General features: G+C 40.4%; 1 protein-coding gene across 9 annotated transcripts in view; it reads right to left on the bottom strand.

Annotated features, from left to right (window-relative positions):
• The window catches only part of LOC132380002 (inward rectifier potassium channel 2), a 285,153-nt gene that overhangs the window by 55,702 nt on the left and 214,597 nt on the right, over window positions 1–14,854 (bottom strand). For 7 of the 9 annotated variants that reach the window (XM_059948443.1, XM_059948445.1, XM_059948446.1 and 4 more), the window contains one exon: window positions 8,658–13,375. In XM_059948443.1, coding sequence (XP_059804426.1) covers window positions 11,887–13,161 — 1,275 coding nt within the window. In that variant the 5' untranslated portion in view covers window positions 13,162–13,375 and the 3' untranslated portion in view covers window positions 8,658–11,886. Of the gene's footprint in view, window positions 1–3,397; window positions 3,748–8,657; window positions 13,376–14,854 lie in introns of those variants that run through there. The other 2 variants (XR_009507600.1, XR_009507601.1) reach the window with 1 other exon arrangement.

The following is a 14,854-nucleotide window of genomic DNA, read 5'->3' as shown; positions in this document are numbered from 1 at the left end:
TTCACGTGATGGATGATTTTGTTAGCTGGTGTGTGGTTCACTCTCTCCCACTAATCAGGATACACAGTAGAATGCATTGATACTATTTGTTAACATTTAATTCCATTGCTTCTGAATGTTTTCAGGAATTCGATTGTCTTAGTTTCATCCAGCAGAAACGCAAGCGATCAGTCTGTGTACTTGACGTTGCGGTGATTGGGCAGCACGATCACAAGATCTTCAATGCCCTTTAACAGAGAATGACCAACATCTGAAACTGATCTGAGATAACATTATATGCCCTATTTTTGGAACACTGGGTGCTGTGCTTGCCCTATATGTTTACAACCAGCCCAGTTGATTCCAATTTGAGCTCCAATTAAGGCAAACAGTCAATCCTGATTAACAAACTTCAACAACTTTCATTTACAGGGTTAGTTTAACATAGAAAAGTGTCCCAAAACACTTAGCTGGAGCTTTACCAAACAAAGTTCAGAGCAAATACACAAGAAAGAATTGGGTTGGATTGCAAAATGTTTACTCAAAGAGGGAGAGAGTGGACAGAAGACTGAGGAATGGAATTCCTGAGCTTGAGGGCTTAGTACAAGCAGAGTTCAAAATAAATTTATTATCAAAGAATGTATCTGTCACCATATATTACCCTGAGATCGATTTTCTTGCAGGTATTCACAGTAGGATAAAGAAATATAATGGAATCAATGAAAAATTGCACGCAAAGACTGAAAAACAACCAATGTGCCGAAGAAGACAAACTGTGCAAATAAAAAGGCAAATAATAGAACAGAACATAGAAAATCTGGAGCACATTACAGGCCCTTCAGCCCACAATGTTGTGCTGACCATGTAACCTACTCTAGAAGCTGCCTGTTTTTCCAAGCTCCATGTATTTATGTAAGAGTCTTTTAAAAGGCCCTATTACATCTGCCTCTACCACCTTCGCAGGCAGTGCATTCCATGCACCCACCACTCACTGTATGAAAAAGTTACCTCTGACATCCCCTTGTATCTATTTCCAAGCACCTTAAAGCTATGCCCCCTCATGTTAGCCATTTCAGCCCTGGTAAAAAAGCTTTTTGCTATCCACACGATCAATGCCTCTCATCATCTTATACACCTCTATCAGGTCACCTCTCATCCTCTTTCACTCCAAGGAGAAAAGGCTGAGTTCACTCAGCCTATTCTCATAAGGCATGCTCTCCAATCCAGGCAACATCCTTGTAAATCTCCTCTGCGCTCTCTCTATAGCATCCACATCCTTCCTTTAATGAGGTGACCAGAACTGAACACAGTACTCCAAGTGGGGTCTAACTAAGGTCTTATATAGCTGTAACATTACCTCATGGCTCTTGAAATCAGTCCCCGGTTGATGAAAGCCAACATACTATACACCTTCTGAACAACACTCTCAAGCTGCGCAGCAGCTTTGAGTGTCCTATGGACATGGACCCCAAGATCCTCCACACTGCCAAGAGTCTTACCATTAATACTATATTCTGTCTTCAAATTTGACCAATTGAAATGAACCACTTCACACATATCTGGGTTGAACTCCATCTGCTACTTCTCAGCCCAGATCTGTATCCTATTGATGTCCCGTTGTAAACTCTGACAACCCTCCAGACTATTCACAACACCCCCAACTTTTGTATCATCAGAAAACTTACTAACCTACCCTTCTACTTCCTCATCCAGGTCATTTATAAGAACAGAACAGAACAGATCCCTGCAGAACACCACTGGTCACCAGCCACCATGCAGAATATGAACCATCCACAACCACCCTTTGTCTTCTGTGGTCAAGCCAATTCTGTATCCACAAAGCAAGGTCTCCTTGGATCCATGTCTCATTACTTTCTGAATGAGCCTTGTATGGGGAACCTTATATAATAATAGTAATAAAATAAAAAATACCAGAAATGCATAATGAAAGAACAACAACTTCAAGATGATAAATGGAGAAATGCCAAGAGAAACCAGAAACAATCCAACACATTACAGGACCCTGCAGCAGTTTCACTTAATCTGATTGCTTACACAGGCACAATCAGGTGGCAAACACAAAGCTTGCATAAAAGACACCATACCTTATTATAAATACAAGTCTGATCTAGTTTTAGAGTCAGAGACCTGCAAACTATATTATGGCTGATCCATAAAAATCACCTGGGTATAATATTACAAGATAAACAAGCATGAAAAACTTACTTAAAAGATAGAGCCATTCCAAACATTAATGGAATACAGAAATCAATAAATTAAAATGCCAGAAATATGCTGCATTAAAAGAGGAAATTGAAAGACTATGGAACATGAACAGGGTGTACATTATCCCAATACAGATATCTACAGCTGGCATCAAGATGAATCAAAAAGCAATAAAAAAACACAAAATGCTGGCAGAACTCAGCAGGCCAGACAGCATCTATGGGAGGAGGTAGTGACGACGTTTCGGGCCGAAACCCTTCATCAGGAGTGAAGTAACATGGGATGGTCGAGGGGGATAAGAAGTGGGGGGAGGGATAAAGTAGAGAGCTAGGAAGTGATAGGCTGGAGGGAAATGGGCTGGGGGAAGGTGGAGAATTATGGGAAATAAAAGAGAAAGAAAGGTAGGGCTGGGGGGAGAGATTATAGTGAGGGGGGAAAAGAGAGAGAAAGAGAACCAGACTAAAATAATAGATAGAGATGGGGGTAAGGGTGGGGGGCAGGGGTATCAACGGAGATCAGTGAGTTGTATGTCCATGCCGGCATCCAACCTGATAGTTTACAGCACCTTGTGCAGGCTGTGGCAGCTTGAAATAATTTAGAGGTGATATAGGAAGGATTACAACTGATTGTGACCATTTAAAGCTTAATTAACGTGAGTAGATCCAACAAACACTACATACATAAACTCTTCCCTCGTTCCACTCCCTCACTTCATGTGAGATAGTTTGTGCTATCACAGAAAGCTAAGTAGCTTTGCCAAAGTATTGAGTTTATCTTGGCCTCTCCACCTAAACCTTCATTCAGCAGAAACATGGATCAGCAAACAGCAGTGGAGGGGCTTGGCCACTTGTGAAACAACACAAGCATTAAGCAGACACTGAGAAGGGTACAAAATCAGATTAAAAAGACTCGGCGTAACATAAATGTTGAAACAATCAGTAAAGCACTAAAGTGATCGACCAAAGTGTGTGTCTGTGAGTGCCTGTCTATATGAGTATATATGTGTGTCTGTCTGTCTGTGAGTGTCTGTGTGCATGTGTGTCTATCTGTCTGTCTCCCTAGGTGTGTTCGTGTGCATGTGTGTGGGTGTGTCTGTCTGCCTTACTAGGTGTGTGTGTGTGTGTGTGTGTGTGTGTGTGTGTGTGTGTGTGTGTGTGTGTGAGAAACAGCAGAATATCCCATTTCTACTCACCATGCAATCCACTCCGCTGAAGCGAATGGAAACAGAAGTGCAGCAATCCCCACCAGAACCAGCAAACACTCGCCGTGCATCCAGTTTATAGCAGCATAGTGACTGATGCAGATCTGAGCATTGGTGTTTGGAGTTGAACTCCGGTGTCCTCTTTAAGGAAGCTTGTATGTTCTTCCTATGTGCACATGGAATTTTTCCAGATGCTCTAGTTTCCTCTCTCGGTCCAAAGACCTAGCAATCGGTCAGTTAATTGGCCACTGTAAATTATCCTGTGGTTAGGCTAGAGTTAAATCGGTGGGTTGCTGGGTGACACAGCTCGGTGGGCTGGAAGGGCCTGTTTCATACTGTGTCTGTAAGTAAGTAAGTAAGTAAGTAAGTAAGTAAGTAAGTAAGTAAATAAATAAATACATACATACATACATACATACATACATACATACATACATACATACATACATACATACAAAATCACCAAACATGGAGAAATGATCTCCTCTCCATCACCAATTAAACATAGAATTGGAACTTCGGCAAATACCAGTCATTGCAAGTCATCCAAATGATGGTTTCAGTGAGAGCTTCCATTATAAATGGATCGACAGCGAATTCAGCTCTGACTGAGGTTTCTTTCTGCAAAAGGGAACTAAGAAAGAGAAAACAGAAAACACTGAACACACTTGGCAAGTCAGGTAGCACTGGTGGAAAGAGAGGACCCTTTAACCTGAAATATTAACTCTGCTTCTCTCTCCCTCAGTTCTTCCTGTCCTACTGAGTGCTCAGAGAATTTTCTGTTTTTATTTCTAGAGTTCCAGCATCTGAAATATTCCAATTTTCAGAGGAATGATGAATATGGCACCAACTTAGGTGGATAGGCTAATCGATGCTGATCCAAAGACCTCAACTTCAAGGATCAAGAATCAACTTGATTTGCCACATACACTTGCATGTAATAGGAACCTGTTGTGGAGTGTTAGTCAGGGTGCGACATGAATGACAACATTCAACAATTATGAAGAAAAATGAATTAAATAAAAAAATAAGGTTAGAGGTGCAGATATTGAATAAAATGTGCATAAGTACCAGCATTTATTTACAATGTAAACTGCATTATAAAAAGTGGTTTAAATGGTTTACAGTGAAGGTGATAAAGGGGGTTTTGGGGGGCTAACTAGTTAATCTGTCTGGAGAAGAAGCTTTTAACCCGGCCTGACTTTTTTTTTAATAGGCCTATAGTGCTTTCCAGAATGGAGCTTTTGAAGAAGGCAGTTTGCAATGATTTTTCGTGCCTGTAATGATGTTTCCTGCTCGTTTCTTGGTCCTGGACATACAACCCTGTAGTGAAGGCTCACTGCAGCCAATGACTTTTTCTGCTGACCTGAGAGTTTGCTGTCGTTTCTGTACATCGCGAGATGCAGGATGCAGATGCTGCACCAAACCAGACAGTAATGGCTGACGTGAGGACAGCAGTGTGGAATTGCACCAGTATGTTCTGGTTTGAGCGATCAAGCAGTGTCAAAGGTCAGATGAATTCCAACGAATCCTGCCTAAGAGGCGGAACAAGTACTGGTGAGGATGAATTGCGATCATGGCAAAGGGAAAATTCAGTCAGCAAAAGGGATATCAGTCAGCTAATTCTCAGCCACAGCTCTGATCACCTGTTGAGTAAACTCACACAAAAGCTGAACATTAACAGGCAGCACAGATGACTTGTGTGTGCATCGACACCACTGACAATGGATTGCTCCTTTCCTAGAAAGTCATTACTAATTGCTCCCAACAACACTGACATCGAACATGTCAATCACACCATTGGTGCCTCAGACTCCACAGCTTTATAGGTAAATCTATTGAACTTGGTAGTCAGAAACCAGAGAACCAATCAGTTTTCTCCTGAAGCAATGGTCAGCTTTGATAACAAGTGAATGCAGAGAATATGCTTTAGGTCAAGTGACTGGCAAGGTAGTGTAATAGTTAGCATGACGTTATTACAGTATCAGCGACTCGGGTTTAATTCCTTGCGTAGAAATTAACCCAGATCTCTTGTGCTGTAATAACTGTCTATAAGGAGTTTGTACTTTCTCTCCATGACCACAGGTGCTCCAGTTCTCTGCCACATTGCAAAGATGGACGGGGTTAATAGGTTAATTGGTCTCATAGGGTGGCATGGACTGTACCGTGCTTTATCCCTAAATAAATACTGCAAATGTCCTCAGCGAGAGACTGATGTCTTCATTTCCACCTGTTTACCGAAATGGCAACTTGTAGCTTTTAGGATTAAAAAGACACTCAAGGCATGTTCTGGAAGTGGGGTCAGGCACCAGATAGAAATGAAACAGGATCCTAGGTCCTTGCTGAAACAGAAGGCTGATTCCATGCTTTCAATATCAGTGTAATGCATCTCCATGTGAAAATGAACGAATGCTGGGCATCATGCAAATTCAATAAGGCTGCAATATGCCCAACGGTGGAGGTTTATCTATGCTGACACCTGGGGTGGCGGGGGAGGTTTGTGTCAAGCCTGCAGTTCAATATGTAACCATGGTTCTCCAAAAGCTGACCTAGGGATTATTTGTACAGTTCAGTTAATTGAATCAACGAGTCATCTATTAAACTAATGTACTGGGTATTTTTTTTTCAGTGAAGCATCACCTAATTACTTCTGTGCAGAACTTTAGATGAATGCAATTTAATGTTGGAAGAAGAATCAGAAACAGAAGAGATTCTGCAGAAGCTGGAAATCCACACAAACCCATGCAAAATGCTGGAGAAACTCAGCAGGACAGGCAGCATTTACAGAAAGGAATAAGAAGTCAATATTTCATGCCAAGACCCTTATACAGCTAACTCAAGAGAACCAGAGTTAAGTCTTTAAGATGAAGGTTCTTGATCAACACTTAAACCTAGAGATAACATAGGTATAGATGGGGCTGTGAATTTGAAACACTGACTCTCGTTTCCTTCTCCAAAGGTGCTGCCAGATTTTCTGTTTCTGCTTCAGATTTCAGAATATACAGCACTAATAAATTGCAATTACAAAATAAAACTGATGATTTTGGATGTGCAATTTTATTTTGCAATAGCAATTTATTGTTGCTGTATTGTCAATGTGATTTATCCTGGGTAATTTTTGCTTTTAGTCATTTTCAGGGAAAATCCAAAGGATAAATAGACAGAATCACTTATATAAGCAACTTTATCAGATCAAATAATGCCCAAAGCACTTTGCAATTACATTAAAATAAAATTTTGATACTTGGCCATACACACTCAGTGGCCGGCTTTATTAGGTATACCTACATCTAATCAACTAATCACATGGCAGCAATTCAATGCAGAAAAGCATGCAGACATGGTCAAAAGGTTCAGACCAAACATCAGAATGGGGAATAAATGTGATCTAAGCGACTTTGACTGTGGAATGATTGTTGGTGCCAGATGGGGTGGTTTGAGTATTTCAGAAACTGCTGATCTCCTGGGGTTTTCCACACACAGCAGCCTCTAGAGAGAATGGTGCACAAAAAAAATCCAGTGAGCAGCGTTTCTGTGGGTGAAAACACCTTGTTAATGAGAGAGGGCGGAGGAGAATCGCCAGACTGGTTCAAGCTGACAGGAATGCGACAGTAACTCAAATTACCACGCAATACAACAGTGGTCTGCCGAAGAGTATCTTGGAATGCACAACATGTCTAATCTTGAAGTGGATGGGCCACAGCAGCTTAAGAACACAAACATAAGCTCAGTGGCCACTTTACTACATACAGGATGTACCTAACCTAATTAAGTGGCCGGTGGTTGTACATAGCAATAATACTATATTCCGCTGCCACAGTTAACGCGACAATATTACAGCTTGGGGCGTCAGAGTTCAGAGTTCAATTCCGGTGCTGTCCATAAGCAAGTGTGTGTGTGTGTGTGTGTGTGTGTGTTCTCCAGGTTACTCTCACTTCCTCGCACGGTCCATAGATCTACCAGATAGTAGGTGAATTGCCCATTGTATATTATACTGTCAATAAGCTAGAGTTAAATTGGTGGGTTGCTGCGCAACACATTTTGAAGGGCCAGAAGGGCCTTTTCCGTGCCATATCTCTAAATAAATAAAATTAAAAATTGCAATTAGGAAGCAAAACTAGTAACTTCAGATCTGCAATTTTATTTTCCAATAGCAAGTTATTGCTGTTATATTGTCAAAGTGATTTATCTCTGAGTAATATTTATTCATTCACAGGTAAGATCTAAAGTGTAAATAGACAGTCTCACTGCTATAAGCATCCTTATTGGACCAAATAGCTCCCAAAGCACTTTGCAATTGCATTAACAATAACAAAAAATGATACTAGGCCATATTGGGATGAATAACTAAATGATTGAATAAAGAGGAAGATTTTGAGAAAGGCACAACTGAGGGTGGTGTCAGTGTCAGTGTACGCTTGTAGTCAGTGATCAGGTCTATTAAAAATTAATGCTACTTTGGGGAATTGTAAACTTGAAGGTAGCTACAGACATGGTGATGGGATTGGTCCTATACTGTTTAAAAATTAGATAAGTATTTTAATCACCAAGCAGAAAGCAGTGTGGATTAACAATCAAAGAGCTATACAGTATGTGATCATAATATGGTCCAAGTTAGTTCAGAGCAAGCAGGGAAGTGGATGATCTCAAAGAAATGAGAAATAAAGTACTGGAAATTGGAGAACTGCAGATGCCGGAAATCCAAAATAAAAACAAAAAATATTGGGGAATCTCAGCAAGTCAGGCCATGTCTGTTGAAGGAGACACAGACTGAACGTTTCAGACTGAAGAATTGGGAAAGTGAGGAAACAACCTAGTGTTAAGTAAGCTGAATGTTATAAATTAACTTATTCCTACAGTCACCTGCATCTGCCAAAGAAGTGTCTTCCATCTGAAATATAAACTGCTTCTCTTGTACAGGGTAAGGGATAGCATCGAACCAGCTACGTGAGGAGGTGGTATGAATGCAGCAGCAGCTGAACTGAGGGGTTGGTGGAGTCAGGCAATTTTACTGAAATAGCTGACTTTAGTCCCAGTGAGGTTCTGTGGTCCAAACCTCATCTCAGTTCAAATAAATCTTCAAGGTAACAAGTAGTCCGGTTCAGTTTCAGACACTTGTCAAGGAGGAAGATAATGTGTGGTCTACAGGAAACGTCTGGGAACTTGTGAGTGAACAAGGACATAGTTTGACCTTATGCTGAAATGTGCATGACATAATAAGAAAGTCAGACATGTTGTTTAGTATTTCACAAAAAATTTATTTCAACCATAAAATAAGACATACATTATTTTTAAAAAATCTGTACAAATGGTGGATCTGTGCAGTACAGTTGGAAGACATCAATAAAAAAAGGTTGCAAAATTGGGACAAGTACAACTGAAATCAAGAACATCATCCAAAATCTACCTTGTTCAAGCTGCAAGTGTTTTGAGGAAAAGCTATGGAGTTCATAAGACAACAAATCTTACCGGCTGAGAGGTGACCACCATGCAGCACTAAATAATTTAAATGGTCGAGAGCAGCTATACATTATAAACGTTACAGTACTTCACAATTTTGTTTTGTCAACATGCCTCGTAGGAAGGCCAAAAGAAATATCTTTATAGAAATCTCATACAAAGAGTGCATGAGATTTAAACTCACTTGTCTTCTGACAAGATTGCAGCTTTCCAAATTCTAACCAGTTTATTTTAAATGCTTTTAAGATATTCTATGAGTTTTAATTTCATGTCATGCTTAAATAATAAATAATGAAAGTTCATAGTTGTTACAAACCCTACTAAACTTGAACAATGTTAAAATCAAGTAACCCGCGCTAACCTGCAGCAACTAGGTTCTACTGGTTGATACAAGTACTGAACTGCCAGTTTTAATCCTTTTGTGGCATCTTACTTTGAATCTATTTACATTTGGCTTTAAATATGAAAATATTTGTTAAACTTTTATAAACTGTACATTTTTTTCAAAACTATATATATTGCAAGAGTTTTTTTTGTACAAATGCTGTTTCTTTCTTTCCTGATAAATATATGAATCAGGTGATGAGACCTGAATTGTTCAAGGAAGTTTTTTTTTAATATATTTTTAAATGTGCTAAATTCTTTTCAGTGAAATGGCAGCATTTAGCAGGGCAAATCCAAAGTGATGTAAGCCAGCTCCTTGGTGTCCTGCTCTTCTCCCATTGCTTTATTTGCTGGTTTAAATACTCTTTGGTTGAAATTCCATTCTGAGGAACCAGTTTTAGCAGCATGTGCAGTATTTTTGCATTTTTTTTTAAATTAGTATACTGACTGGCATCCATCTTCAAGTTGTCTTGTGCGTATTTTCTCTCTGTACTTAACTAAATCAGTCACTTGTGTGTATTGCTTTCTTCACGCAGACACTGCCTGCCTCCCACGCCTATCCCCACCCCAACTCCCATTCCCAGCCCTGGTTGGCTCCCTGCCATGGAGTTGTTCACGGTATCTCACTTCCACAGGACCATTAATCACTTGCAGTCTGCGGAAGCTCGCCACTTTACTAAGCAAGTGATTTCAGTCCTCTGAGAGCCTTTTCTCCAACAAAGCTGTACTTGGACCAGGAGACAAACTTGCAGTTGGAAAAGGATCTTAATCTCGGCTCTCAGTACGTCAGCAACCCTTCATCGCAGAACGAGCCCGACTTTTACCTAACTTGTTTCTTTCCAAAGAATACTCGTAATTTGAAAAGAGAAATGTTCTCTTACTTCCAATGCCCTCAATGTTCAGCTTATGAATGAACAGTCTTAAAAGCTTACTTTTAAAACTCTGCATGTTTTAAATGGTATTCAAAGAGTTAATACCAGAAAGTTCAGTGAACCTTATCACTACTACAATCTGGCCCAAAGTGTTAATTTAGTAAATCCTGCTGACATCCTCATTGGAGACATAGAACTGATCTGATGGATCATTTTCATGGATTACCTTTTCAGAGAATAGGTACCAGGTCTGTGAAGACTTGGGAGGTCGATCCAGGTACATTAACACAGCAGTAAAAATCCTCTCTCTGGTAAGCCAGTCTTGGAATGCAAGAAGACTGGTTAGCTATTGTTGTGGAATTAGTGGAAGCCAATTCAGGTGGGAAAAAAAAGGAAATAAAACCATGGAAAGGAAAAAGGAAAACAAAAATTTAAATCTCCCAGATCCTTCCACTAACAACGTGACCTCACCCTTGCTGATGCCTCCGTTCAGCCTCTTTAACAGCTGGGAAGATCAGATAAGCTACAGAGCCTTCGAGAGGTTCTGAGTGCAAGTACCGTCAAGACTTTGCTCACCAGGACACTCACTTCTGATTCAGTCTGAGCAAATTTGCTATGGAAAAAAAAATCATCCCAGAAAGCCAGGCATGTGGCTCAGTTGTGTCTCTAGTACAAATGGCCATGGCATTCAAGATGTTTGGTTAGCTCATTGTATTAAGGTGGCTCATAATCAGACTTTCAGAGAAGTGCAGCCTAATACTACTGCAAACCAAATCTCATTTGCTGTCCAGTAAAGCATCTCAAGAAAGTAACTCCCTTCTTATTGGGGTGGTGGGTGAGGGGCAGTTAAGATCAAAGACTGTAATTACTTAAGATCAAAGAGTGCCTTTGATGAATAAACTATCAGATTTGGAAACTGAACCTTCCTGCATTTTGGAACAAGGCATCTCAGCTTCTGAGGTATGGGATGGTCCTGTACGTCTTTGGTAGAAGGTTGAACGTGACGTTCAAAACTTATATGCTCCTAGGCTTTTGGAGAATGGTGACAGTTTTGCACATGAGCAATGCCCCAAGATACCTCCAAATGCAGGAGTTCTAATTAATCATGGAACCATGTCCTTTAGAGAAAATGTGGCAATCAAAATAATTGTAAGTGGGCCACTACTATGGAGAAGCAAGTTACCAGTTCTTGGGAGACTAAAATAGGGTAATCGGGGAACTAGTGGAAAACTAATCAAACCATGTTCTAATCGATGATGCTCAAAAAGAGCAGGGATCGTAAATACTGATTTTCTTTAATCACAATAAGTTCTCCAAAATAAATATTATTTAAGCTGCAGATTCACTTATTAACAGCAAGACCTTTGTCTTTGAAATCATTGTACAGAGTTCACTGTACCTTCAGGTATTTGGTTAAACCATTCAGAGCAGATGGAAATCTCCTAGGTTTACAAGTTTCCATTGAAAGCCATCCTTAGATAATGCAATCCACCCAGTCTTTCCTGCAAGTTCAAGTTTTGCTATACGGTTTATGTATGCTACAGCATACAGTATTATGTGCCTTCACGTTGCGTCAGAAAGTATAGTTAGTGCTTTGTATGAAAGAACTGATTTTCTGCTGAAGGACAAACCCTCCTGCAGAGCAGCTTTTTTTGAGCAAAGCCTAACTTCAACAGTACCCTTCCAGGCTGACTACTCCGGCCACAGTAAGCATAATATGCTTTGACAGATACTCTCTTTAACAAAACAAAGATACTTTAGGTATTAGATTTCGGATTCTCGCCTCAGTGGGCGAGGTTCTAATGGAACGGTGGCCTGATTATGGTCAGTTTGAGTGTCTGTGCTTGGGCTCTCTGGAACCCCACTTTCACTCCCCTCATCGTCCTTGTTCATGAGGGCCACCTCATTTTCATAGCAAAAAGTATTAGGTGCGGAGAGTATGTATTTCTTTTCGGCCAGGTCCCTGGCACTACAGAGAGGCGTATTAGGCACCTCGTAGGTTTTGTGAAAGCGAGAATAGTCCACTTTGTAATAGTTTTTCTCCTCGAAGAGCACTGGCTCAAATCGATGACCCCAGATGATCTCACTGGCAAGATATGAGCTGCGACACTGGGTGGTCATTGCAGTAGCTTCTACCATTCCTTCCAGAATGACTACAATCTCAAAGTCTGCATTATCCAGATCCTGTTTACTCAAGTCATAAAAAGGACTGTCTTCATCAATTTCATGGACTATTGTAATAGGGGACACCAGAAATATTCTATCTATTCCACTGTCAAAGCCTACATTGACATCTACTTGATCCAAAGGGATGTATTCACCCTCTGGAGTTATCCTTGACTTCAGCAGCTGGGCTCGAACATGAGCCTCCACCAAGTGGCTTTTGCGCAAGTTTCCAACTCGCCACATTAAACAGAGCTTCCCATCTCTCATTGCAATCACCGCGTTGTCACTGAAGATTAATGTTTCATTCCTCTTTTTCGGTTTGGCCATCTTGGCCATGACAGCGCCAATGATGAAAGCATCTATGATGCAGCCCACGATAGACTGAAAGACCACGATGAACACTGCTATGGGGCACTCTTCCGTCACGCAGCGAAAGCCATACCCAATTGTTGTCTGTGTCTCGATGGAGAATAAAAATGCAGCCGTGAAGCTTTTGACCTCAGAAACGCATGGCTTATGGCCTAATTTATTATCCAAGTCACCATGCATCAGTGCAATGAGCCAAAACATGCAGCCAAACAACAGCCAGGACAAGATGAAGGACAAGCAGAAGATGACCAGCATCCACCTCCAGCGGATGTCTACGCATGTTGTGAAGATGTCCGACAAGTAGCGCTGCCCCTTCTCGCTCATGTTTACAAACTGGACGTTGCAATGGCCATCTTTCTTCACAAACCTGCTCCGGCATTGCTGCCTGGTATGAACTTTGCTTTTTCCGTTTCCGTAACCGTTGGCAATAGCCATTGTGGCCAGTTTCATCCCATCTTCCTCTGACGACACAATGCTGTAGCGGTTGGCACGCACGCTGCCCATTGCCAACGCCTGGGACTGCTGCGTTTCTACTTTGGGATACAGTCTTGAAATTTTTTGGAGCAACCTTTGAAGAAACAGTTTCGAACGTCTGAGCGGAACACCACCGCAACCGGGAACGTAGATCCCTGCTGGTAACGTTCGTTCCACCAAGCAGTCTTGAATGGAGATGGCTATCCAAGAATCTATGCTTAGTTAGAATTCATGAGAGGGTGATCTGTAATAGAAGCAAAATTTACTGTCAAATAAAAATTTTGATGCTGTGTTAATTGAAAGGATATAATGGACATTAACATAACAATGCAGTGTAGAAATCACCCTGACCACTATCAATAGGGATAATTAAACACTCCAACTTAATCTCAGCTAAAGAAAAGGTCCAGGCCTTGGTAGTCAAAGCACTAAATTTCTCAAATTTTCATGCAGATTAAAATTCTTGTCCTGTTCTCTTTTATTCGTGATTAAAGATGAAATGTACATTGTGTTCTCTTTCCTGCCTACGAGGACAAGCAAAACATTTCTAGTGCATGTTAAATTAGGACGTCAGTTGTATTGGATCAATGTGATCCAATTAACCTGAGTCCAATCCAACAACTGGGTAGAGATGGATATCTACAACATTCTAAACACTGGGGCATAAACTCAATTGAACAACTTAAGTCAGGTTTACCATCAAAATTTGTAAGTACTGTCCTCAGGGAAGCTCTAACACACTTGCTGATGATTTTGATAAAGTTTTTCAAAATACTTGGACCTGGCAGTTCTCTTTTACCTTGGATGAGATTACAGCAGTAAATTTAAGCACAGATAATCATCTCAAGAGTAATTATAAGCAGCTAGCACACAAGTCACGCTGTCCTGTACTTTCTCATTTCTTTCCTTTATTAAAAGACATACGAGCTACCAATGTAAAATAGTTCTGTCTGTTTTGCACACAAACATTCAACGTGTTCAGCAGCTTCGCACAGATTATACAATATGTACTTTCTGTAAAAAGCATTATTCATGACTAGATAGAGTACTTCAGGAAAGGAAATGCTGTTTGACACAGCAGACTGTTAAAAAAGTCAGTCAGTTTATCCAAACATATGAACTTACTGTGCAATTGCCAAACAACTCTCTACCACAATCAAAGAATACCAATGAATCACCGTAATACAACTAATTTTAGATTTCAGAACACCAAGCCAGCAGTATTATATATTGGTGTGCCTTAAACTGATAATCATTTAAGTTTCAACTCAGATCTTCTTGTGCTTTTATTGACCTTCCTCCCAACCTTATCTGCCCTTGGGTCATTACTGAGGAAGCAGTCATTTTACTTCTTTATTTACATACTGCAAACCTATTCCCACTGACGCTTAAGTCTTGTACAAGTACGATAGCTTACATTTAACATCAGTGAAACTGGCAGGATGGATAAATAGGTATGTGTTAGAGTGAATGATGTAGATTAGGAATATAAGTGGTTCAAATTAAATAAACTATCAGAGTGAAAGTCTATTAATGCAGTCTGAAGATATCGGTCAATCATATTTATTTCTTCATTTATTTTTATTTAGAACCACAACATGGAACAGGCTTTTTCAGCCCAACAAGCCACACTTTCGAGCAGCCCAACGACTTTACATTAGGCTGATCACAGGACAATTTACAATGACAAATTCACCTGCTAAGCAATACGTCTCTGCGCTGT

This window comes from Hypanus sabinus, chromosome 23, assembly GCF_030144855.1.
Source record: "Hypanus sabinus isolate sHypSab1 chromosome 23, sHypSab1.hap1, whole genome shotgun sequence".
Classification (NCBI taxonomy): domain Eukaryota; kingdom Metazoa; phylum Chordata; class Chondrichthyes; order Myliobatiformes; family Dasyatidae; genus Hypanus; species Hypanus sabinus.
This window is presented reverse-complemented; position numbering and strand designations above follow the sequence as displayed.